Source organism: Narcine bancroftii, chromosome 12, assembly GCF_036971445.1.
Source record: "Narcine bancroftii isolate sNarBan1 chromosome 12, sNarBan1.hap1, whole genome shotgun sequence".
Lineage (NCBI taxonomy): Eukaryota > Metazoa > Chordata > Chondrichthyes > Torpediniformes > Narcinidae > Narcine > Narcine bancroftii.
In genome coordinates, this window is record NC_091480.1 from 88,588,973 (window position 1) to 88,616,950 (window position 27,978).

The 27,978-nt window shown below is 41.2% G+C and overlaps 1 protein-coding gene across 4 annotated transcripts in view; it reads left to right on the forward strand.

Annotated features, from left to right (window-relative positions):
• The window catches only part of LOC138746469 (neurabin-2-like), a 177,601-nt gene extending 149,876 nt beyond the window's left edge, over positions 1–27,725 (forward strand). For 2 of the 4 annotated variants that reach the window (XM_069904658.1, XM_069904657.1), the window contains exons 7-11: positions 3,698–3,853; positions 9,181–9,234; positions 14,757–14,986; positions 21,238–21,334; positions 22,969–27,725. In XM_069904658.1, the coding sequence (XP_069760759.1) occupies positions 3,698–3,853; positions 9,181–9,234; positions 14,757–14,986; positions 21,238–21,334; positions 22,969–23,022 (591 nt within the window). In that variant the 3' untranslated portion in view covers positions 23,023–27,725. Of the gene's footprint in view, positions 1–3,697; positions 3,854–6,885; positions 6,980–9,180; positions 9,235–14,756; positions 14,987–21,237; positions 21,335–22,968 lie in introns of those variants that run through there. The other 2 variants (XR_011346979.1, XM_069904659.1) reach the window with 2 other exon arrangements.
• The last annotated feature ends 253 nt before the right edge of the window (positions 27,726–27,978 follow it).

Below are 27,978 nucleotides of genomic sequence, written 5' to 3' on the forward strand. Positions count from 1 at the left end.
AATCACAACTTTGACAACTCATGCCAACGATCAGTGAGGTTCGTACTGATAGTCATCTTACACAAGGGATTCTTTATTCATTTTAAAACGAATTATTCTTTTCACCATACAAAACTGACAACTGGATTATTAATGTGCGAGGATTTTATGGCCAGTTGAGCTGAAGGGCATTTTTCACTGCTGTTGGAGCTCAGTGAAGCTTTACTCCGCTGAATCAGAGTGGATTTAAATTTACACATCCAGCACATAACAGACATCCTTAAATCTAGTTTATAATCACATTTCACCACAGTAATATCTCATTCCAGGACTGAAGAGAGGACAGCTCAATGTTACATGTTTGCCATTACCAGGACTATTTACCAAATACCTAACTACCTGTGCAATGATGAAACAAATAAATGATGGCTGGAGGAAAGCCGTTTCCCATGTGACTAAGACAATAATTTAAAATGGCCTTGTACTTTATTTTCAGGTTCCTTCAAAGTTCAACATTCAGATTTATTGTCAGAGTACATACAACCCTGAGATTTTACTGCAGAATTTCTAGTTACCGCTTACGGTAAATAGTAATCTGGCGCTCTGTGGTCCAACAACCCCCATGGTCTGACACGTTTGGATCTGCCACCGTGGACAAGCTCCTTTTAGACAGTGTGGGACTCGAACCAAGGTCCCGATTGCCTGGCGCTGTAAAGGTTGAATCTGCCACGATCGGGATCAGGGGTTCGGGACCTGCACAGTTTGCACTAGCCGCTGCAGATTCAAACTTGAATTCTGCCCGCAATTGGATGTCCCTCGATTTTGTACGTTTAAGATCACCAGCAAAGTGAAGCTGGAGGGACTCCCTTCAGAATCGGTTCTCTCTGTGGATGCTGCCTGCCCAGCTGAGTCATCCCAGCTTCCCTTTCTTAGCTGAAGATTCCAGCATCTGTAGTTTCTTGCGTCTTGATGCTTCTCTGCCAAATGTGGTGCAAACTAATCAAGAAGAGGAATTTGGTGACACCTACTGGTGACGTAAGGAACATTCTTCTATTTAGGTTAAGTTTCCGGATCCAAAACTTTGGAATTCCTTTTGTAAACCTCTCTTGATTTAGAATCACAGAACACTGCAACAGAAAAACAGGCCCCTTGGACTTTCTTGCCTGTGCCATACTTGACTTTCCCCAGACCAATTCCGTTCATTCCCTTGCCATCCAAATTTTTCCTAAATCTCAAAAATGAGCTTGGGAGCTCCTTCCGCGCTTTCAACATTAATGTTCCATTTAAACTTTTCCCCTTTCACCCTTAACTCATGTCCTCTGATTTTTATCTCTCCTAACCTCAGTGGGGAAAGTCTGCTTACATATATAGTAAAATCCCTGTTATCCGGAATCAAACAACCAGCATTCTCAAGCAACCTTCAAAAACATCGTGGAAAATAACTAGGTAAAAAAAAAAATTGGCGCACCCTAACATTTAATTCATCAATCGCATGCAACCGGCAAATTCACTTATCCGGCATCTATCAATGTCCAGTGGTCCTAGTAACTCCGGACATTGCCACATAGATCAGTACTGGGTCCATTGTTGTTTGTCATATATTTTAATGATCTAGATGATAGGGTGGTAAATTAGATTAGTAAGTATGCAGATGATACAAAGATTGGTGGGGTTGTGGACAGTGAAGAAGGATTTCAAAGAGTGGGCTGAAAGATGGCAGATGGAGTTCAATACTGATAAATGTGAGGTGTTGCTTTTTGGTAGGACTAATCACAAAGGTTATACACATTAAATGGTAGGCAATTGAGGAGTGCAGTAGAACAAAGGGATTTAGGAATTCTGGGACATAATTCCCTGAGAGTTGAGACACACTTAGATGGGGTGGTGAAGAAAGCATTTGGTACGTTGGCCTCCATAAATCAGGGTATTGAATACAGGAGATGGAATGTCATGATGAAGTTGGAAAAGGCAATGGTGAGGCCAAATTTGGAATACTGTGTGCAGTTTTGGTCGCTAAATTATAGTAAGGATATAAACAGAATAGAGAGAGTGCAGAGGAGATTTACAAGAATGTTTCCTGGGTTTCAGGGTTTGAGTTACAGGGAAAGGTTGAGCAGGCTTGGACTTTATTCCCTGGAGCATAGAAGATTGAGAGGTAATTTGATAGAGGTATTTAAAATTATGAGGGGGACAGATAGAGTCAATGTGGACAGACTTTTCCATTGAGAGTGGGGGAGATTCAAACTAGAGGACATGGATTGAGATTGAAGGGGGAAAAGTTTAGCGGAAACATAATGGGGAATTTCTTCACTCAGAGGGTGGTGGGAGTGTGGAATGTGCTTCTGGCCAAAGTGGTAGATGTGGGTTCGATTTTAATATTTAAGGAAAATTTGGATAGGTAACTCGACGAGAGAGACATGGAGGGTAATGGGCCAGGTGCGGATCAATGGGTCGAGGTGGGGGAAGATGTTCGGCATGGACTAGAAGGGCTGAACTGGCCTGTTTCTGTGCTGTAATTGTTATATGGTTAAAAAAATGGAATTCTAATCTGTATATACACAATAATTTTAAGACATTTCAGTTGATGAAAATGAGCCTTTTTGTTACTTTTTAATGTATGTCTACAGATCCTTATCGTTTATAGGGATGAGTCAGTAAAGTTGCTATAAGAGGTTTGGAAATGTTTTACTTTATTAACTGAGACGTTCAGTACATGAGTATTGAGTTTGTGTTCAGCAATGCATTGGCTTGAGAACTGCTTGCTGTTCTGGTCATTACATGTTTGCATTGGAGTGGATACAAAGATGTGTACATGTGTCTACTAAGATGTGTACAAAAATGCATACATTTCTACAGATGTGTGGTGGAAATTTTGCACTATCAATAAGTGGTAATTCTGTCACACCTGCAGGAAAAGGAATCTCGGACTTGTATGTAGTGCCCTGTATGTGCTCTGACAATAATTCTGAACTTTGAAGATGTTGCTGTGAGAGTGGATTGAGTAAGTTGGGTTTGGAATGGAAAAGGCTTAAGGAAGACTTAATTGACGGAAGAAGTGCCTAGATGGACAAATTTCATGTTACACAGTGGTCAGAAACCAACAGGCATAAATGAAAAATGATCGGCGAAGGGTTAGAGAAAAGATGAAAAAAAAATATGACCTGCAGTGTGATGGAGACAGAAATCCCTTATCTCATTTAAGCTGTGTTTGGATGTATACTTGAGAGACTGCAGGATACCAGGCATAGTTCTGCAAGATGAAACTTGGTTAAGTAGCTCTTTTTCAACTAGTAGCGTCCTCTACTTGTAATGTAAAATGTTCACTTTCTGTGATTCATCATACTTCCAACCTGAAGGGGATCATGGATATGACCATCTCCAATTAGTGACACTTGTATGATTTATTTCCTTTCACTTGTCGTAAATCGTACAAATGCCACTGTATGCAGTGGGATAATTTTGGTTTCATGGATGTGGAGAAAAAGCAGGAAAAAAAAAAGATTAAAAAATAAATCAGTATCCGAAGCATCCGTCCTGTAGACCCTAATCCCCTCTCGCTTTTCTCCATCATCAATCACACTCATCTTGACACTGATCTGCGCTTTAATATTAATGTCTCTGATGTTGATCTCGGTTTCTCAGTAATCTTCCCTTGGTCTTTAGATTGATTTTTATGCAAGATGAAACATGGCTCATGAAACGTTAATGTCATCACCAGACAGGAGAATATGCAACTGATGAAGAGGAAGAAGAGATGAGCCCCATGTTCGCTAACAATGACATGGCAATCGAAGTTTTTGATCTGGCAGAGAACGAAGATATGCTTTCTCCAGTGGAGATGGATCCTGAGAAGCTGGTGCACAAGTTTAAGGAGGTACAAAAGACCTATTAATTTTTTAAGTATTCTGTTATATGTTCACCAGATTTTTACTTTGGTCACCTGCCTTCTTCACATCTTCTCGTCACTCGTAAATGAGACAACATTTTTTTCCACCCAAAAAGGTTTGCTTCCTGAAAAGAAATTGGGGATTAGGATAGACAACTTCAAGTGAACGCAAAGATAATTTCAGATTTGCTGTATCACGTCAGAAGTTGAGGGAACATTAAATGATCTTTTTATTGAATTTGGCACATTTAATCGCATAATGATGTTGACACATTATGTTAGTTCAACTGACCTAAAATGTTTTGCCACTGATTTTCGTTGGTATTCAGCATCTAATGCCTCTCGTATCAGTATCCAACAATGGTTGGCCAGCATTGATGGATTCCATTTGCCCTGGTACGGTTTTTCCATGGTCGCAATGGCCCGGTGAAACCTTTCATCATGTTCGTCACTGACTGCACCAAGATCAATAGGGAAGAAGTCCAGGTGTGAATGCAGAAAATGAATTTTCTGTAATGTAGCACTTCATAGTTTATTTTGTATGCCTAAAGCACACTTAAAATATGAGAGGAAATCGCAAATAAAAGTTATATCTAAAATCAAAGGTACATGATAGGAAAATTTCAATGCGATTTTTATGATCAGTAGCCCAAAAGTGTTCAGGAAGCAAAATCTTCATTGTCCAATGTTATCTTTCAGTCTGTGCTGATGTCATTCTGCAGTCAGCCCCTAGAGGGCTCAGGAGAGCCGTTTCAGATTATTGGCTGGAGGAACTCAGTGGGCCGAATCTAAAGATGATGGGGGTGGGTGGGCAGGAGGGGGTAGGGATGCACACTGCTTCTGTATTCACTTTCCTCTGTTCTGATGAAGAGTTCTGGTTTGAAACGTCGACCGTTCTTTTTCTCCCACTTGACCCACTGAGATTGGGTTTGGCTTCAAATTCCAGCATCCCCTGTGTGTCTCTTACATTGCTGGCTGTTAAGTCTTCCTGTGGGAGAGTAGGCTTGGTATCCACACACTGCCATCCCAGAGTCCCGCAGCTGAGATTTAAAAAAAAATCACTGCAGAAGTGAGCCATATTGTTGCTACCTGATAAATGCTCAGCATCTGTTGTCAGTTGATTTTAAACCAGTGAATTGTGTTGGTTGAATGAGTCCCATGTTACTGGGGTCAGAGCAGGTCAACTACGAGACTTGTATGCCAGACAGCTGGAGTTAACAATTCTGAGACCCAAGTTAATTTAACCACTCATCTCAGTAAACAAAACCATAGGAACTACAATTCTTTTCAAAATTTTGTGTGGTTCATTTACACTCTTAGGGAACGAAATTTGTCAACCACATTCATTTATGGGACTCCAGACCTATCCTATAACCTTGACCATTAGGTGCCCTCTGAATGGATTTCCTCAGAACTCCACTGTAGGACAGAGGGCAATGAATGATTGAGTATACTTGAGCATGGAAGGGCAGCGTGGTTAGTGGACCAGCTAATGCAACACTATCGGCACCAGCGATCCGAGGTCGAATCCAGCACTGTCTGTACGTTCTCCCAGCCGCATGGGTTTCCTCAGGGCACTCCTGTTACCTCCCACCTTTCAAAACATGCAGGGGTTAATTGGGGCAGCATGGACTTGTGGGCTGGAGGGGCCTGTTACCATGCTGTCATGCTGGTGAGATTCAGATCCTGAAAAATGACTTGAAGCACAAGTGTGGGAGGTAGATGATATTAAGCAGGGAGTTTAGTTACTCATGATGAGAAGAATGGGTGCTGCATTAGGTTGTCAGTGCAGCAGAAAAATGACATGGACACCACCTTGTAGGTCCTCTGTTCGAAACAAAGTTCTGTGTGATACTTGGCTGAGGAAAGATTTGAGCTCATCCTCAATGCCCGCTAAGATAAAAGTCTTTCCAAACACGTCTTCAGCACAGGAGATGAGTAGGAGGAATAACAATACGGAAAAGTTCTGCACCTCGTCTGGGAATAGATTGCTCCATGGTCTGCGATGTGGCCTCGTGGCCAGCTATTGCTCAGCTTTACTGAGCTGTCCTCAAAGAACCTGGGAAAGAAGGAGGAAAAAAAACAGCTCATGGCCCTGACAGAAAGTAGGAGGTGGTGATGTTCTCTCACACATGCTGCCCTTGACTTTTGAGTCAGTAATGAATAGATTTGGAAGGTGCTACTCAAATAGTCTTAACAAATTGATGGAGCACATCCTGTGAGTCATTCACTACTGATGAAGGGTGCATAAGGCTTTACAGCTGCGAATTTTTGCTTCTCTTTGAGATTTTATAGCTGAGCTCATTGGTGTATAGAGAGAATTTAGTCATGTCTTGTGGAATTGAAGGTTCAGAAGAGCCAGGAAATTAGCCTCTTCATGGGTAACTCTGCCTTAGGCCTCCAGTCGTACCCATCTCTATTGCCCAGTTGAGTTTATGTTAATGCTAACTCCCAGAATGTTGAGGGTGAGAATCTCAGTAGCGGTGCGTCCATTGCTGACATTTGTATCAAATCACCAACTGCACTGATTGCACGTGCAAAGTGTGGAAGAGCAGGCTAATCGACTACTACATAAGATGGTACGCACCGAACTGCAGGTGTACTGACTCCAAAAGTTGGCGTCTCTTATGCACATTCGCAACAAAGAATGCTACCAATTTCACCGTGGCTTCTGGGCTTGCTCAAAATCATGGTAATAGCCTGAGTACCCCTGAGATTGTCTGATCTTGGAAGCTAAGCAGGCACAGGACTGGTCAGTAAATGGAGGGAAGACCACTTAGGAACACAAAGTGCTGTAGGTTTCTGTATGGACAAAGTGCCTTATGGTAGACAAAAGTTAAAGAATTGCATGTATGTTACATTCTAAATGTAGTATTACGTGACAATAATGGAACCTTTACCTTCAAGATGGGCATGCGCATCATTGGACAGCAGAGTTCGGAGGCTGTGTTATTGATTTCTCTCATGTTCAATGGGGAATTTTTTAAAAAGTAGAAAAGTGTGATCTTCTTTTGTCCCAGCAAAAAAGACCCAGTCAGCATTTGATTCAAAATAATCAACGTGACTCGCTGAAAGAACCCATCAGCCCCATTGTGTCTGCTGGCTCCTTGAAGGGTATGTTCAATTGGCCTAATTTAGCCCTCAACCCTGCAAATACCTCCTTGCCTTGTACACACTCTGTTCTCCTTTTAAACACAAAAATATTTGATTTATTTATTACTCAATATTTACTTTCTGTATTTGCACAATCAATACATTTCTTTCACTTGTATACATCTCTTCCTTCTTGAGTACAGTTTGCACTTGCTGGTAATTTGAAATTCTGTCTGGCCTGCTGGTAAATGAATCTCAGGGTTATATGTGACAATAAATCTGAACTTTGATCTTTGAAATGCTGGTATTGGTGAAAGGCACGCTACATGTTCCTTATCTGCATCTTGCCTTATCATTCTGTTCCGTCTCACAGCAATGTTCTGTTACCTGGACCTGGTGAAAGGGCTCTAAATCCCAATTAATTCCAATACTTAGAGCTCACTTAAAAATACAGTGAGGTAATCTGAGGGTTACGACAAGCAAGCATGTCTTGTACGTTTGAATTTCAAACTGGAATTGAAGAATAACACTGGACAACAATTGTTTTCAAAAGGTTTGCTTCCTGAAAATCCCTGGGGATTATGAGAGACAGCTTCAAGCCAAAAACAAAGATAATTTCAGGTTTGCCGTATCACATAGGAAGTTGGAGAAACATTATTTGATGTTTTATTGAATTTAGCATATTTAATAGCATAATGATGCTGAAATATTGCATTAGTTCAACAGAATTAAAAGTATTTTGCCACTGATTTTTCATTTATACTCAACATCTGATGCCTCTCAAGTCAGTGACCAACAATAGACAACCAGCATTGATGAATTCCAGTTGCCTTGATACCACTTTTCCATGGCCGCAATTGCCCCGTGAAACCTTTCACCATGTTCATCACTGCACCAAGATCAGCGGGGAAGTCCAAGTGGGAATGCAGGAAATGAATTTTCAGTGACATGTATCCTGAAGTAAATATGATTGGAAATCACAAAAAAAAAGGCTATATCTAAAAGACAGTAAATGATCGGAAAATTTTAAGGCAATTTTCACGAACAGCGCCCCAAAATCCATAAAATACACTCAGAAGTGTTCAGGAAGCAAAATCTTGGTTGTCCAGTGCAATTTATCATTTAAGTCAACATAAATTGTAGAAACAGTCAGACAAGGAGGTCAGATACTCTCTGTTCCAGGATGCCGTCCCCAGTCTCAGCTGCAATGATTAGGCCCAATTTTACAAGAGTCCCAACCAGTGGGTGTTGAGGAAACCCCTCGAGCCCTTCAGCAAGAACAGAGTTTGAACCGGTATATCTGATTATGGTGGCTGGGTGTTGGAGGAATGCCAAAGATTCTTTCTGCCCCAGGCTGTGCATCCTCCCACCTCCTCCCTGTCAATCACTTCCTTCCTTTCCTGCCATTTGCCTCTCATTCTATCCAGCTCGTTCAAACACGGTTAGCATAGTGATTAATGCAATGCTGTAGCAGCACCAGCCACTTGAGTTCGAATCTTGCGCTCTCTTTAAGGAGTTTGTGAGTTCTCCCCGTGTCTGCTTGGATTTCCACTGGGGGCTCCGGTTTCCTCCCACCATTCAAAACGTAGTGGGGTTGTAGGTCAATTGGGTGGCACGGTCTCGTGGGCCGGGAGGGCCTGTTACCATGGTGTATGTCTAGATTTAAATTTTTGAAAATTTTTAATTAAAAAAAAAGCACTGCCTGATCAAGCATCCACACCCCAATGACCTTCTTTAACCAATGACTTTCAAAGGCCTACCATTCCCACAATCATGCTCCCTCCCTGAATCACTTCCCTCTCCCAAACATCTCACCCCACTCCCTCTCTCCACCCCACTTCATCCCTCCGCCAATTTCCTTCCCCTTCAGATTTACTTGGACTGACAAGCTATCTGGCGAAATAGTGGACGTCTACATTTCACTGGCCCAGCCAGTGCTTGTGAGGGTTTATGTGTACCCACCCATCAGTTTATTCCGTCAATCCAACACGATTCAGTTTCACTCTTGCTGTTGCAGGCTGTGTTTAATATGGTTAAGTGTTTGCTCCACAATGAGGTAATTCCCTCGAATTGATTGATGTAAAGATTTCCCTGTCATCCGTTTGTTATACATTATTAATCTTAAGCAACTGGGCAGATAGTACTGCTTTATGTCTGGAAGATGAATAAAACAGAACACATAGATCTATAATATCAATGATAATATTGTGTTTTATTACCAGCTTCAGATAAAACATGCTGTAACTGAAGCAGAGATCCAACAACTAAAAAGAAAGGTACGTTTGCTGCTTTCTGTGATCACCGGTATTAGATAGTTTGTTTATAGCAGTGGTTTTCAAACTGCCCCCTAAGCTCTCATCCCCCTGTGCCATAAACGGTCTGTGATCAGTAAGGGATTGCTTAAGGGGGTATGTGAGTGGGAAAGGAAGGTTGAGAATCACTGCTCTAGACCTAATTGTTCCTTAAATATTTTGCTTGAGAACAATTGCCATTGGCCCATTTCCTATGGAGTAATGAAACCCTGCACATAACGAGTCAATTACATATGATTAAAGCTGTGATTTTCATACTTTTCCACCTACATACCACCTTAAGCAATCCCTTACTAATCACAGAGCACCGGTGACATAGGGAATACTTAAAGTGGAATGTGAGTTTGGGGGGGCAGTTTGAAAACCACTGTTCTTTTTATCCTTTGCAGATGAACAACTGGGGAGCACACTTCGCTCTTCATGAATTTTAGAAACCCGTACAATACTATTGCATTTATCCTGGAGATCATAAGAAAATGTTTTATTATAGTTTTGGGTTAACGCTGATTGAGGGTCTGTATGTTTTTAGACTGAGTAAGGAATGTTCTTCAGTTCACCCATGACATGTTGATTCTGCAAGTATAATGGGAACTTTTCAATATATTGGGCCAAACATTTATTTATTAGAAATCTAATAACATTAGTTATACATCCTTAAGGATGGCTTGGTTAGCACCACACTGTTACAGCACCAATGACCTGGGTTCAAATTCAGCCTGTCAGTAAGGAGTCTTGTCTATTCAACTTGCATCCGCCCTATGCTTCGCTCCCCTTTTACTCTTTCCCATAAGGTGTCCTATGAAAATACGTTCTCTTTCACTTTCTTGTTTCTAAATTTAATTTTCATTTCTCCGCCCAATTCAACAGCCTGTTTGCATCTTATTAAAATTTACCATTGTCCTCCCTGTAGCCTTACTCGCCTGTCTCTAAAGTATATAAGAAGCCTGTGTATATTCCTAGAACTGAGGAATGCTTCCACTTGCAATTAACCTCAACTCTGGTTTCTATTGTTAGACAGTTTTTGTTCTTCCTGTTGTTCTATTTAATTTCGATAATGATGCGAAGTCTTATCAAAAGTCTTTGGAAGCCTATCACCCTCATCCCATCCCTCTGCTACCTCATCCAAAAATTTGTCGTGTTGGTCATATGTTATCCGTCATATGTTATCTGCCTTTAAAAATTCTCTGCTGCCTCTAGTTTGGGTTGTTTATAATTATTAAACTGTGATCATTACATGTATCCTCCCCTTTTTTGAACAGGGTGTAACCTTTGCAAATCTCCAGTCCTTTGGTACCATTCCTGCATCTAGAGAGAATTAAAAGCAGTCCGTGATTCCTACCCTAACTTTCCTCTCAAAACTAGGACCATCCCGCTGTGATGAGGTAACATAGACTAATAGGTACCATCGGTATTTGTAGTCCCTTGTTGTCATTATCTGATATCTCAGCCACTTCCCTGATTTGACATAATCTTGTCAAAGTCCACTTCTTTTATAAATCCCAGTATTCACTGATGCTTTCACATGAATCCACTGGTTCTCATCTTTGATCCTTAATCAGCCAAGCTACTGTTCTGACCCCTTTTACGATTAACATGCTTTCAAAAGTCTTTTGCAATCAATCTGTTCTCGTGGTATTCCTATGAATTATCCTTCTATTTTGCTCCACACTTTCCTTATTCATTTCACCATGACATCTTTTGTAATGCTGACTGCCAACAACAAGCCCCTCCCTCTGCGTTTACGTTAACTTTACCATCCAGACAGCTGAGCACTGCATGCCCTCCCTTTAACCGTTAAAGCTATATACAGTACATGGAACATACATCACTACCGCACAGTACAGGCCTTTTGGCCCTCGATGTTGTGCCATCTCATTTTTTTTTTAATGTACTAAACCTTCCCTACCTCGTAACCCTCTATTTCAATTTCATCTATATGCCTGTCTAAGGGTTTTTTAAATGTTGCTAATGTTTCAGCCTCCACCACCATACCTGGCATAGCATTCCAAGCACACACAATTCTCTGGATAAAAAACTTACCCCTGATGTCTCACCTAAATTTCCTTCACTTTGAATGTATGTCCTCTGGTGTTTGCAATTCCTGCTATTCCTGTCCTGGAAAACAGGCACTAGCTGTTCACCTTATCTATGCCTCTCATATACTTGTAGATCTCTATTAAGTCTTCTCTCATCCTTCTATACTGAAAAACAAAGGTCCCAGCTTTGCCTCATAAGACTTATTTTCCAATTCAGGCAACATCCTGGTATATCTCCTCTGCACCCTCTTCATAGCTTCCACATCCTTCCTATAATGAGGTAACCAGAACTGAACATAATGCTCTATGTGTGGTCTCACCAGAGATTTGTACAGTTGCATCAAGACCTCTTGACTTTTGAACTCAATCCCTCTATTAATGAAGCCAAACAACCCATAGGCCTTCTTAACTATCCTATCAACCTGTGCGGTGACCCTCTGCTCATCCACATTCTTAAGTAACTGACCACTAACCCTATATTCAGCCTCTAGTTAGTCCTTCCAAATTGCGTCATTTCATACTTATCTGGATTGAACTCCACTTACTGCTTTTCTGCCAAATTCTGCATCCTGTCTATATCCTTTTGTCTCCTTTGACAACCTTCAGCTCCACCCACAACTCCTCCAAACTTACTGAACCATCCTTCTGCCTCTTCATCCAGGTCATTTATAAAAATCACAAAGAGCAGGGGTCCCAGAACAGATCCCTGCAGAATTCCACTAGTCACTGACCTCCAGGCAGAATGCTTTCCTTCCACTACTATTCTCTACTTTCTACTTGCAAGCCATTTTTTTTATCCACACAGCCAAGGTTCCATGGATCTCATGCCTTTCTGAACAAGTCTCTTATGGGAGGTCTTGTTAAATGCTCTACTAAAATGTATGTCGACCATGTCAATTTATTTTGTTACCTCCTCAAAAAACTCAATTATGTTCGTGAGGCACGACCTTCTCTTCACAAAGCCACGTTGACTGTAAATGCCCAGAGATCTTATATTTAAGAACCTTCTCCAATAGTTTGCACATCACTGAGACCATGTTTTCCATTCTCCAATTCTCTGGCCAATCCCCTGTGGCCAATGAGGATTCAAATCTTATAGCTACTGTCCCAACTATCTCTTCCTTTCCTTCCCACAGCAGCCTGGGGTATATCACGTCCAACCCCGAGGACAACAATTTTAATATTTTTATATAGATCCAACAACTTCTTAATCTCCATGTTATCCAGGACACAAGCCTGTTCTATTCTGACCTCACCCTGATCAAGGTCCTATTCTTTTGTGAATACTGACACAAAGTATTAATTAAGGACCTCCCCAACCTCCTCCACCTCCATGCACACGTTGTGCCTTTATCCTTTAGTGGCCCCACCTTCACTCTTGTCATCCTTCCGTTCTTCACATATGCACAGAACGTCTTGGGGTTCTCCTTAATCCTACCTGCCAAGGCCTTCTCATGCCCCTTCTTATGCCCCCTTTGAGTTCTCTTGTCCTTTCTTTTTCTTTTTCAATTTTTTTTTAATTGAGTTTAACATATAAATTTACATACACAATTTGAAACAAAAACCTAACCAGTGATCTCATGAATATACAAGTATACTTAGGTCCTTTCTTAACCTCCTTCCTGGCTAACACATACTTCTCACGAGCCCTTCCTGTTTTCTGCTTCCTATATCTAATGCTTTTTTCTTCCTCTCGACTAGCTATCTCACCTGCTTTATCAACCACTGTTACCTTTTCCTATCATCTTTTCCTTGTCCCAGTTGGACACACCAGCACAAGTGGTCCCTCAACTTCGTCTACCTTAGTTCTGTGCTTTCCTCTTGAACATTTATTTCCAATTTACTCTCGATGATTCCTGCCTCGTCCTGTTGTAATTAGCCCTCCCTTAATAAAACACTTTTCCATTTTGTCAGCTTTTACCCTTATCCATCATTATGCTAAAGCTCAGGTGGTCGTGGTCACTCTCCCCAAAATACTCCCCCTGCCAAGAGATCCACCACCTGACCAGGTTCATTACCCAGTATTATTAGATCCAGTATGACCTCTACTCTCATTGGCTGGTCTACATTCTGTGCCAGGAATCTTTCTTGAACACATCTGACAAATTAATTTATCCCTCTTGCAGTCAGGAAGTGTCAGACAATATTAGGGATGTTGAAGTCAGCCATAACAACCACTCTGTAATATTATCTGTTCCACGGTGCCCCAAGGGCTATTTGCGGGCCTATAGACTACTCCCAGGACAGTGATTGCTCCATTCCTATTTCTGCTTTCACCCACACCGACTGCAGCATCCGTCTTTTCTATAGCTGTGATACGATCCCTGACCAGTCGTGCTGACTACTCCCCCTCTCTTACCTCCCATCCTATTCCTTTTAAAACATCTAAACCCCAGTACCTGCATCACCTAATCCTGCCCTTCCTCCTGCCAGGTCTCTGTAACAGCCACAACATCGTAGTTCCACGTACTGATCCATGCTCTAAGTTCATTCCCTTTATTCCTAATACTCCCGGCATTGAAACAGACACATTTCAAACTCTCTAACTGGCTACATTTATGTTTTGTTCCCTGCCCGTCCTTCCTCGCAAACTCAGAACACACGGCATCATGCTTTTGGCTTTCTACCCTATTCGCTGGACTCCCATTCTGCTTCCCACTCCCCTGCCAAACTAGTAGCAAAACCATCTCTTTAAAGATTAATTGTTGGTCTTTTACATTTTTCCTTGCCAATTTTTTGGCCTCTAAGCCTGCAAGAATCCACTTCAATCCTCAGAATTTGGCCGCTCACTTCTTCAGTAACATTCCTGAGATGCTTGCCACCTGACATAAAGATCTAACACTAAGGAACTTGTAACTTATAAGAATCAAAGATTAACTCATTTCCCATAACTAACCTATTTCACGAGCTTTCGGCATGTAGATCAGACAGTAGTTCTCAGTTTCTCGGTTTAGAACTTGTTATTTCTTTTACCCCCCCCCCCCACAAGAAGTCAATATTTTGATGCAAATTGTTGCTTATATATCTTTACCTGCTGTGGACACAGTGATTTTCTCCAGCATTTCTGTTTTTACCACAATCACAAGTACAGACTCTCGTGTTTTCCTCAATGATTCTTTCCCTGGATTGAGCCATTGAGTTTCTTCTACATGTTTTTATTCAATCAGTGATTTTTGAATTCATGTCAATTCATTTTTGAATAAATATGTAAACTGTTTATTTTAAACAACTCATGGTTTTTATTAAAGTGGCTGAGTTGAGAACTTGCATTGCAAACATTGTGCAAAAATTAATGCAGATAGACTTAAATTCCACAGTGACGTCTCCATTTACGTAAGAGATTGGATTCTAAGTAGAGTTACTGTATGTTAACTGTTGTGTGTAAAGGCGTTATACGTCACAGTGCATCTGATTAAATGGGTACTTGTTTTTGTCTGTGTCCCTGTGCAGCTTCATTCGACAGAACAGGAAAAAATGCGTTGGAGGATGGAAAAGGTCCAGCTCGAGCAAAGTGTGGAGGAAAACAAAGAGCGGATGGAGAAGTTGGAGAGTTACTGGATGGAAGCCCAGACTCTTTGCCAAGCAGTGGACGAGCATCTGAAAGAGACGCAAGCTCAGTACCAGGCCTTGGAGAGGAAGTACAGCAAAGCAAAACGACTGATTAAGGAATACCAGCAGAAGTAAGGAATGCCCTCTGTGGTATAAGGGGAGATTTCCCCTGTCCCTGTGCTGGGCTGGATCCCTTCCCTTTGTAATCTGAGGACCATTTTCATTCTGATAGTTGGACTGATGCACAGATGGGTTTGAATCTGGCAAGTGAGCTGCTCCAGCAGGTTATTGTCTAGATGCCTGCCTGCTTTTTGCTCATCCCTTGACAAAGGCTTCAAGCCTGAAATGTTGGATATGTAGTTTTACCTCCTATGAACGCTGCGAAACTGGCTAGGTTCCTCCTGCATTTCTGTGTTGTTACAACAATCACAGCATCTGCAGGCTTCCATGTTTCTCTAAATTATAACCACTTACTCCTTTACAGGATATTCCAAAGGCTCACAATTCTCTGGGCCTGTTGAATTGACCTGCACAGAATTTAGAGTTCAGTAAGAAGTTGCCTTGGCAAGTTTTCAGGCTGTTTCAGCATTAAGAGATTTTTCCCCAGAGCAAAACATTAAAATGAATTAAGCACATATTCAGGGACTCATTGCTTTGTTCTGTGTGCTCTCCACAAGATCACAATTTTTTAAACATTTGCTGCAAGGATGATCAGCTACGAGCCAATGTGTAAGAGTCCTGAACAGCTTCACAACCACATAATTAAGAAGTTGGCTAATGCTATTTATGAATAGTCCAACTCTCAGTTTAGTGGATTTAAAATACAAGGTGTATATTAGGTGGAGCCATGAAGCTTACCATTATTCTTTCTTTGGCTTGGCTTCGCGGACGAAGATTTATGGAGGGGGTAAATGTCCACGTCAGCTGCAGGCTCGTTTGTGGCTGACAAGTCCGATGCGGGACAGGCAGACACGGTTGCAGCGGTTGCAGGGGAAAATTGGTTGGTTGGGGTTGGGTGTCGGGTTTTTCCTCCTTTGCCTTTTGTCAGTGAGGTGGGCTCTGCCGTCTTCTTCAAAGGAGGTTGCTGCCCGCCAAACTGTGAGGCGCCAAGATGCACGGTTTGAGGCGATATCAGCCCACTGGCGGTGGTCAATGTGGCAGGCACCAAGAGATTTCTTTAGGCAGTCCTTGTACCTTTTCTTTGGTGCACCTCTGTCACGGTGGCCAGTGGAGAGCTCGCCATATAACACGATCTTGGGAAGGCGATGGTCCTCCATTCTGGAGACGTGACCCACCCAGCGCAGTTGGATCTTCAGCAGCGTGGACTCGATGCTGTCGACCTCTGCCATCTCGAGTACTTCGACGTTAGGGATGAAAGCGCTCCAATGAATGTTGAGGATGGAGCGGAGACAACGCTGGTGGAAGCGTTCTAGGAGCCGTAGGTGATGCCGGTAGAGGACCCATGATTTGGAGCTGAACAGGAGTGTGGGTATGACAACGGCTCTGTATACGCTTATCTTTGTGAGGTTTTTCAGTTGGTTGTTTTTCTAGACTCTTTTGTGTAGCCTTCCAAAGGCACTATTTGCCTTGGCGAGTCTGTTGTCTATCTCGTTGTCGATCCTTGCATCTGATGAAATGGTGCAGCCGAGATAGGTAAACTGGTTGACCATTTATTAACATACTAACCCTAACCCTAACCCATTATTAACATGGAACAATACAGCACAGTACAGGCCCTTCAGCCCTTGATGTTGTGTCTAAAAACAAAAGCACGAAACCCTCCCTACCCCATAACCCTCTATTTTTCTTTCATCCATGTGTCTCTTAAATGCCCCCAATGTTTCAATCTCCACCACCATCCCTGGAAAGGCAATCCAGATACCTACAACTCTCTGTGTAAAAATAAACTCACCCCTGATGTCTTCCCTAAACTTCCCTCCCTTAACTTTAGTTCGGATAATCAATTATTTCCAGGAACATTCTTCCATGTTCTGTTGATACTGTTAAGCAATAGCTACAAATTGTGGTGCAAGGCATTAGTTTATATAGCTGAATAAGGTCCTATATGAAGATGAGTTATTCTGTCACGCACAGGATACAGCAACTCCATGACTTAAAGATTTTTTATTGCTTAAAATTTTGTGTAGTATGATATTTTATGAGAGACCTAAACAGAGTAGATAGTTAGAAACTTCCAGAAGTGTACTGAGAAGAAAAGGCATAGGTTTAAGGTGAGGAATAAGTGGTTTTGAAGGAATCTGAGGAATTTCTTCTCCTTGAGGATGTTTCAAGATTCAATTTATTATCATCGTAATAAAACAGTGTCATTATTACATGAAATTTCTTTTTGTCTGCTGCAAGGTAGACAGATTTGCCACCGGCAGGAATTGCCTAAGCGCCTCTTACAGTCAGACTTACAGTCAAAGAGAGAGAAGTAATAGAGAATCCCCCCCACCGTGTCACCGAGGGTCCATAGATTCATCTCCAGCACTTCCGCAGCCACCCAGAATCCAGTCCAAACCATTAGCGACCCGAGCTCCAAATCCGAACCTCCGACACGGTCAGGAAACCTTCAGCGCCCTCGGTACCTCCTCGCATCCCGTTTCCGATACCTGGTACCCTTCTGGTTGCTCAGCCACAGACCCCCCTCACTGGCCCGCCGCCATGGTCACCGTCCCCGCAGGTCATCTCCTTCTCATACAGAGGGTGATCTTTCCATCCTCTGCTGCCCTGCCTCCAGTCCTCTGCTTCCCTGGAGTCTGCAGCCCACTTGTGGCTACTGCCGATTAATAGGTGCAGGATTTCAAATAAAACCACTGTCGGCTCCCTCACTGGGCCGTTCAAAACTGCATCTCCATCTCCACTCCCCGCGCGTCCGCACCAATATCAATGCTGCTGCTTCAGCGGCTTCGGCAGCGACGCCACCTTCGATATTGCTTGCAGTCTACAGAGCGATGCCGGAATGGGTGGTAAAGGCTGATGCTCTCATAACATTTAAGAAATATTTGAATGGTCCCTTGAATTGTTTTCTTTGAACCAAAGTGACCTGTCAGAAAGAATTTCTATGTCCAATATATAACCTATTCACTCCTGAACTTGTGCAAAAACTGTGCAGAATAAAGTCTTCCTGGGCATGAAGCAGGCGAAGCAAGCAAAATGAAATGAGGGAAAGCAACCTAAAAGTTAAAGGAGGAAGTGAACCTCTACACCAAACTCAGTGAAAGATACTTTTACGATCCTATGTTCAGCCCTGGCATGCCTCATACTTACACCTCTGTCAAAACAATTATGTTGCATTTGGAAATTACGGTCAATAACCAACCGGAGAGTTTAAGTGCCTTGAATAGTATCGTGTCCATTCATCATTTCAGCTTAAAGCTATTGTGCAAAATGCAACTTAATTAAGATGCATTAACTGCCATATTTCGGTCAGTTCTGCAATCGTACCACCAGATACAACATGGCTTTGACATTTCCTAAAACATTTAGCAACTACATTATGCTACATTAATAGTTACTTATAATAACTCAATCTAGTCATAAACATAATGTATGCAACCATATCAGGCTCATTTATTAGATTATTGTATTAAAATAATAAAGATAAAAAAGGAAAAAAACACAAATGGACTAAACTAATCTATTAATTGTAGTTATGCCTATTTTCTTATTTACCCTTTTTTTTCTCCCTTTTACATGATTTTGCTTGTATACAATTGATTCATTATGTAATTGTCATTTATTAAGTACGCTTATAAGTTAAGTTCAGTTTTTTAAAAATTTAAACGATTTACAGATTTAAAACAAACATTTAGCAACACATGGGAGCTGTGCACAGTTTCACTTCATCCGTGCACCTGAGATTTCTGAGCGATGTCCAAGCATCCAGCCCTTACTGGAACATTGAGAATAAAGGAGAGGCATTCAGATTTATGAAAGCAACTTATTTGTTTCTGCCTTCGTTAGGATTAGTGCAAGGTGTTTGGCAGAAGATCTTACGGATTCAAATCTGGGATCTTAGCTTGGTTTCCAAGCTGAAGCACCCTCATTTGATCCTCTGAGAAGACGTTTCCAGTATTAGGTGCAATGAACTGTTTGGTGGGTCAGAAGCAATGATTTCATATTGTGTCATCAGAATCCCACCAGCTGTTCCTTTGGAATCCCATTTGTATTTAGATTAGACCAACTTGTGTCCTTGACCTTTCTGACCGCATTTACGATGTTATGGCTCCCTCAAAAAGCAATTTATGCAGTCCTTCACTGAAAAGACAAGACGGTAGATAAGGGCATAATGATGGGGGAGGGGAATTTTTCACGCAGGTCTGTTGGAGCCAGGGAAATTCGCTACCTGAAGATTAGTGGAGACAATGACTTCTCACTAGTTTATGAAGTATTGAGACAATATTGAATTGCCAAGGAATAGGGGAAAACGATATAACACAAGTTAGTGGGATTAGTGTAAATTTAAATTGACATAAGGCCAAAGCCCCTTTTGGCCTACGAGCCCATACTATCCAATTACACCTAATTGACCTACAATTTCCGGTGCATCTGGAGGAAACTCACGCAGACATGGGGAGAATGTACAAACTCCTTCCAGACATTGCCAGATTCAAACCCCTGTCATTAGGATTGAAACAGCATTGTGGTAACTGCACCAACCATAGGTAGATACCACAGACATTGTGGCTCAAAGTGCCAGTTTCTGTAGTGTTCTTTGAATCTATTAAGCAGTAGATACAGATGCTTCTCTACTTACGATGGTGTGACTTACGATTTTTTAAAGTTACTATAACGATACGCATTCTAATGAAGATACCTGAACATAGTCACTTGGTTCTGTATTTTCACGATTCGCTGCATGGTGGTGTTGCAATGACTGTCCTTATTGGTTATCACGCAGCAGCCGATGGATGCTTTGGCTGTGTGGAATAAAAGGTATTCAACATTTAATTATAAAATGAATTTGCCCATCTGGAGGCTATGGTAAGTGGTCTGAGCTAGCCCAAGCTGAATAAAAATTCTTTAAGTATTCACTAAATTACGAGCTATTCAACTCTTTATTATAAAATCCGCTTTGTATTAGATGATTTTGCCCAACTGTAGGCTACGGTAGCTATCCTAACCGCGTTTAAGGTATGATGTTTGTTAGGTGCGGTACTGAAGTTTTTGTTGACTTTCGATTTTTCCACTTGTGCTGGGTTTATCAGAACAAAGTCAAGGAGCATCTGTAATGAAGTAGATGATCAAATGTAGCTGGAAATGGTCTGCATCTTCAAAAGGAATCCAGCTGGATCCCTGCTCATCTATTACCATCATATTTTCAATCTGCTTCCCATGTCAAACTTAATTCTGTTCCCCACCCCATCCCTTCCTCATTCCCCAATTCTAGATACGATCAAGCACTTCAAGCACTGATTCCTGATGTGTCATTGTTATGTCCTTCCAATGCTGTTAGGCAGGCCCATGTGGTTCAAATGCAATACTGTCCAAATCCATTGACAAGATCTTACAACTGGCTTCTCTTCAATCATAAGTCTTTCATTATATGCTCAGAGAATGTAAAAGGCTTTGCAAGTTTTTGTTTTCCCTTTTGGGAAAATCACTTAAGATCATTAGTAAGGTACAGATGAACAAAAATGTATATTTGTAGCATCGTTTGTTGTGTAGTTTTAGAACTGCATTATTAAAAACCTGCCAATCTCTGATCTCTCTGTGGGTGGAATTTGCTTTTGAATAAATACTTGCATTATATGGTTACAGAAAATGATTCATGGAATCATGACCCACATTATTTTAGTCCTACTGAACATTAAAAGGAATGTAGTATTAAACATTAAAGATGCTAAGAATGGTTTGTAAAGTTGGATGCAAACATTTCACACACTCATTTAATGTTTCCACGGGTAGCAGTAATCTAAGGATTGCCTAAAGAAAGCTCTTGGTGCCTGCCAGATTGACCACCGCCAGTGGGATGATATCGCCTCTAACCGTGCATCTTGGCGCCTCACAGTTCGGCGGGCAGCAACCTCCTTTGAAGAAGACCGCAGAGCCCACCTCACTGTCAAAAGACAAAGGAGGAAAAACCCAACACCCAACCCCAACCAACCAATTTTCCCTTGCAACCGCTGCAACCGTGTCTGCCTGACCCGCATTGGACTTGTCAGCCACAAACGAGCCTGCAGCTGACGTGGACATTACCCCTCCATAAATCTTCGTCCGCGAAGCCAAGCCAAGATTCTGTCTGTGCTCTTTATTATAAACATATTAAAGTTCCACGTGTATTCTTTGCCAGTTAGAGGTGCTATATCTGAAAGAAACTAATACTTCACCAGGATTAATATATTTAAGTTGTAATTGCTTTTTATGGCTTTTTATTTAGGGAAATAGAGTTTCTGAAAAAGGAAACCGCTCAAAGAAGAACTTTGGAAGAAACTGAAAATTCACATAAAGAGGAGATAGAGAAACTTCAGAATAAGGTACAGCTGGAGACCAATGACAGTGGAATATTCACCAGTGAAATGTATATCTGGGCAGAAATTGCATTGTAAATGACCCAAGATATTATTATATCTTTATGGAATTTCCAATTGTTTAAATGCTTCAAGGATGCAAGAAAGAGACACAAGTCCTGCAGCCTTGTTTTGGATCCTTGAGATGCCAAGTTCATCAACGATTACCAGGAGGCGCACATGGATCTGCATTACATTAGGGCAGTCCCTACCTGACATTCTCCCAATGTCAGTTGCTTCCCGAACAGTCGGCCTTTCATTCCCTTGCACATAATATATATGAATTTGAATTGCCCGGAATAGTGGATAATTCACTATTGGGGCTGGAGTGTGTTGAGGTTTCATGGTAATAGATCCTCTTGGCCCATGAGTCCGTACCGCCCAAATGTACTAATTAACTCAATAACCCCAGGACGTTTTGAAGGGTGGAAGGAGGCAGGTGTCAGGTCCAAACTCCTTCCAGACAGCATCACATCGCAGATTGTTGGCGCTGTAACTGCTACACCAACCATGGCACCTTACCATCTTTCAGCCATGGTAAGGTTTAGAATTCAGCACAGTGGGTTCACTTCCTGGATTGTTTCAATTTCTATTGAACTTTTCAGAGTTGATGTCACAAAAGCTTGTGCCTCACTTAAGGCGATGATCACAAAAATCTTTTCCCTTCCATATCTATCCTTCAGACTACTCGATCACCATCTAGTTGTTTGAAGGCACTCGACCAAGTTCAGAAAGGCAATTAATGATCTATTTATTCAATATCTAAAAGCAAATGAAGTAGTGTGAATGCAGGGGGAATTCATCACCACAAAAGGTCATTGGCCACCAGTTGTACTCAACTTCCAGAGTGAAACGTGAAAGTCTGTAGATGCTGTGATTGTAGATGGCATTAACGTTGACTTCTCCGGTTTCCATTAGCCACTCCCTCCGCCATGTCTCCTTGTAGCTCTCCCTCTGTCTCCTTTACCTCAGCTCTACATTCACAGAGCCAAATCCCCGCCCCTTCCGGCCAGGTCATTGGGTGTATTTAAGGCAGAGATTGATAGGTCCAGGGCATCAAGAGGGGCTGAGTGGGCTCAGCTCATGATTGAATGGCAGGACAGACTCGGTAGGCTGAACAGCCTATTTCTGCTCCTTTTCTTATGGTCAGGTATGCAGGGGATCCTGGAAAAAATATCACAGACTTGTAACCCACTGGCTAGATCCTGGATCTTCATCAGCCTTTAAAGTATATTTGCATGGTACACAAAAAAAATTTGTTGACCGGCATAGTTATTTTGAGGACCTTTGTTACTTCCCGTCAACAAGAGGAAACAATAGGGGTAAATCCACAAATTGCTGGAGAAACTCATTAGTCCATAGGAGGTAAAGATATATAATCAACCTTTCAGACCTACAGGTGTGTTTTCCCCAAATGACCCATTGGAAGATGACAGAAGTAAATAACTTCCAAGGAGAATCCGTCTTGAGGATCTTGAGCAAGATTGGAGTCAGTGCGCAGTCTAGGCCAATTTAAATTTAAAGTAACCTTGGCAATTTTTATCTCCTCCTTGTACTTTCTGTCAAAGTGAATAACTTTCCAAATCTTGCTTTTCTCACAGGTAACAGAACTGGAGACAAGTTTAGAGTCGATGAAGAATTCCAATGCAATTTAAACAGGAAGGCAGCATTACATCATCTGTACCCTAATGTACTTACAGCAAACCTTCATGGAGGAGCAACAGGTCTTGAAAAAAAAAGACTTTTTCCTGTTTGTTTTCCTCTGAAAGGTTTGTACCAGTTGCACTCAGTGGAAGAGGTTGAGTTTAAGGGAATTTTTGCATTATTGTCTTACATATAACAGTTTGCCAAGTCACTTTCAAACAGATGGCCAAATTGAATTTGTCCAGTGAATTATGAATGGGCTGCAATGAACTGGTCTGCACTAGATTGGACTTGCTTCTCAAGCCACAGAACTAGTAGTTTCCCATTCGGCTTACTTAGTTCGTATAAATGAATGTTCACCGAGGGCATCCTCGTTGCAAAAGTAAATTGCAAGGTTTCTGTTGGTCACAAGTCCTTGGTGACCTGTTACCAAGAGGTCTAACCTGCCATTACATCATGTGAGAAGGCATGTCTTTCTAATGACTGCAATCAGTGACTTTTTTCTGTAACATATGCAATTTGTTTTCACAGTTTGATGTAAAAATCATTCTTTTATCGATTTCATTTTAGTTCATTAAGAGCATTTATGGCGCCGTGTTATCAATGCTGATGTCCTTTTATATCTGCATAGTGTGGAGGCATCGGTACCTGTCTTAACAAAGATTGTCTTTAGATGTGTAATTTAACAAAATATAAACCAAATTTCATTAATTTGTTGCTGACCGAGTGAATATGGAATTATACAACATGTATAATTTCATTAATTTGTTGCTGACCGAGTGAATATGGAATTATACAACATGTATAATTTCATTAATTTGTTGCTGACCGAGTGAATATGGAATTATACAACATGTATAGAGCAGAGAGTTGAATGATGGTCACTGTAATGAAATGATGAAGGAGATGGTTGCAAATTTAAAGAAAATGTTACATTTTGCAGTTCTTTCGATTGTATCTACTCTGATCTACCAAGGTTTATCATTCATTCCTACTGTTATTCATTGTGCCATATTTGGTGGATCTTCCCACTTATTGCCATTACATATGTACAGAAAAAGGTGGGTATTTGTGTAGATGTTTGGCTAAAGCTCATGTAATTTGCAGTATAAAATGTAAGAACTGTAAAAAAAAAGAGATTACGGTTTCTGGAGCTGTGTATTATGGATGTTGAGTCTGATGTTGTGATTGAATGAGTTCTCCACAGGATGGAGGATGTTAGTGCAAGGAACACTATATATTCCAGCAGAGAATATATTTTAGAATGAGATTTACCTCACTCTACCCCTTTTGTCGTCATAGGTTTACACCCAAGAGTAAACTAGTTCTTCAGTTTGCCTGTCATCTCAAATGAGGTTGAGCTATCTTGATGACCTGGACATAAACTTGAGTCCTATCTTAAGGGAGAAAATGCTACCCTGATTAGTGACCACAGAAACACTCAGGTGTGTGGAAGACTTCACCCTTTTTCTCACTTGTTATCGTGCCAGGGAGAGTGAAGGGGACGTATTGTAATGAATCTAACACTGGAGTACATTTGACATGGGGTTGGGGTGCTTGCTGCTGTGTGAATCGGGGGCGGGGCGGGGGGGGGTAGAATGTGCCATTTACATGATTGCTTTTTTTCCCCCCACCTACAATCCAGACAGATGGGTCCTTCTGATGCCTGACATCTTTCCATCTAATCTGGACCAGCACTCTCTTGGGCTTTAGTTGGATTATCTTACCACTTTTATAAGCTGTACACTTGCTTGACATTTTGGTACTATCAACAAGCTTATGGTCCATAGCCCAGAAATTGGGGTTCCATGTTAATTAGTCTTATTATTAGGTTAACTGGCCACAACAGTGCAGCAATATCCCTTCTACATAACTACTGCATATATCTGTTATTTTAGTGGCACAAGTTATCATTACTTAAACAGCATAAGGAATCAAAGTTGTTTTGGAGGGCCACCCAATGAATAAAAAAATAATTAAATGACATATTGACTAAAACATTTGGTGCTATGAAGAATTTGTTTCAATCATTAATGTAAATAGCGGTGAAAGTGGAAGAGCTGATAATCCAGCATAATTGGGCCTCACTGGCTGAGGCTTGCAGTTCTGGGCTCCTCAATGCAGGTGAATCCAGCAGCCTTCCGAAAACTTGCTGCATGTCTGCATCTTTCCTGTGGGCCCTTCAAAACACCCCACAAAATAGAAATAAACGTCGAAGTAAATCCACCTATTTTTTTTTTTGGTGTGTTCCAGACGACCCCTCTCTGCGCCCCCAGCCCTGAAATAACCTCTGTCCCTGTCACTTCAATGGTCTGTGCAGCACCCCCCCCCCCCTAACTAGGTGCTGGAGCTGTTGAGTCCCAGCATCCAGCTGATTGGAGCTGAAAGGCCAGCTCCAATCGGTTCAGAATCCTGTCCTCAAGGATCCCAGGAAAAGAACTGTAATATATGATTGGAAGGGCAAGTATTAACTGGATAAATCATTGAATATACATTATCCCCATTGTCAAGAGAATTCTAATTTGAATTTTGTTCCACTGACTTAATCTGAACCACAGGAGGAGGCACCTCACAGACTTATTCCCCATCAAATAAATGAATCTGTGTGATGCTTCTGGATGAAAAAAAGGCAGCCTCCCTATGGGTGACAGGACAGGGAGTGGGAGTAATATACTTAAATTCATCCCTAATTGGTACATATCGGCAGCACAGTGCATTCTGTCTCTAAAATTCATTCCATTCTGAATTTCCAAGGCAGGACGCTATTAGATAATGCATTTAGCAGGTAAGAATTTCCAGGCTTTATCTAAAAGCAGAACATATATTAAAAGCTGCTATTTACCAAATGAGATTTTACCATCTGTGGTATTTTAGAAGGGACTTGGGTTGTATATTGTACCAACACACTGGTCCTTCAACTCAGGAATTTGGCTTTGAAATCTTGCTTTGTCTGTTGAAATGAAAATCCTTGCCTCCAAGTGTCTGAAGGCTGTCCGAGTTCATTTCACAAGGAAGCAAGAGGCAGCAAACGGTAATGATCATTAAATTATAAAACACAATGTGAGATGGAAGGGAAGGATAGACAATAGGAGTAGTGTTAGGGATAAAAGCAGTGGCGATAGAGAAAAAGCATCTAGTTCACGCTCTATGAAAACAGTATTAATTTACCTTGCCAATAAGAGAAATATTAAATATTTCACATTCCTCTCTTTCATGAACAAAGACATGGCTAATAATTTTCCTGGATTTTACAGTAAACAGTCACGGACTAATGGCAGAACTGTTGAGTAGAAGCAGCAGGTTACACATCAAACTCAATTCTTGTTTTGACCTGCTGTTGAGGGGAGAGGTTGAACACACTGAGCCATATTGGATTTTTGATAAATGCTTTTCTTGTTGCGGATTGCTACAGTTTATGAGGTTTCAGTACCCAACTGGTTTGCATAAGCCTTGTGCCCATTGTTTGAGATTGTATTGCAATTGGTTAATTTCACTTGTGTATATGTGATAAATGTAGTTGGTGAAATGTATACAACTTCCGAACAAGTTAAATTGTTTCTTTTATGGGTTTCAACCATGTTAGCTGAATGTTAATTAAATTTCCTGTTATAAGGTGTAATCTAGCTTATATGAAGTTATTAATTTTCTGATTCAATTTAATTTGATTAAACATGTCTAATAGATTCTTAAGTGGTATAGTGAGGATCTTTTGAAGTATTTATGACAGGAACTGATGATTTTTTTAATGCATTGAAGATGCAAGTGTTAGTTAGGCTTATGTTTAAATTAAATTCTTCCTCAAGATCCACGTTATTTTGAATGTATGTTGAACAATTCCTCAACCATTACATGGTTAGAGTAGCGGTTAGCACAGCACGATGACAGCACCAATGACCCAGGTTCGAATCCGGCACTGACTGTAAGGAGTTTGTACGTTCTCCCCATGTCTGGGTGGGTTTCCTCTGGGTGCTCCGACATCATACCAACCTTCAAAATGTACGGGGGTTGTAGGTTAATTGGGTAGAAGGGCCTGTGCTGTATGTCTAAATTTAAATGCCAAAACAAACTGACATTAACGCCTATCTTTTAATGAGGTGTAGCGTGAAATTGTACAAAGCAGAATAAAATTGATGATATTCTTAAGGATGACTCTATTCAGATCCCGTTATTTAAGGAGTAGCATCCTAACGCTTTCAGAAATGTCATTATACTAACGAAATGACGTGGGTTTTTTAATTATTTTTGCACTGTCCATTACAGCAAGTCCTTGCACAATACCAGAAGGCAGCGCTGATTCATGCTGCTTTCTTGTAAGCAGAGGAAAGCAGACATCCTCTTAGTCTGCCTCAGCTTGTTGCCCTTCTTCTGATGCTTGGTGTAGAGCACCTTGTTTGTAGGCCGGTTCATCCCGTAGTCATCAAAGTTGCTGTGATCAGGAAGCGATATAGAAAAACCAATATGATAATCTGTCCTTGTGATAATGAACAGATGTTGCCCAGATAACCAAGATGGCTCCCTTTCTCTTCCTTAAAATGGGCATCAGTCAGGTTTCAGTTAAGACTGTGCAAAACCTTCTCAACTAATTCTGCACTACCTTGGTCCTGCACCACAATACAGTGGCCTATTTTCCAAGAACTTTGTTCTGTGCTTGTCTGTAAAATCTTTTACCTGATGTGACATCAAGCAATAAAGTTTGGAAACATTTTAGAAATTATTGCTGGCCTAGACGGAGTTAATAATTCCAGGCCCAGTATTTGAAGAGATTTATTATAATTGGCTTTTATTCTTGTAAAAGGCACGACCTCACTACTGCTGTGAAGATAATTTGCATCTTGATATGTATTAATTGCACGAGACTAATCTGAGAATTCGGACAAAATTTGTACGAGAAATACTTCTGTGGATTAGAAGCAAATGAGCCATCTTTGAGGTGTAATCATTATTGTAGAACAGCAAATACTGCAGCA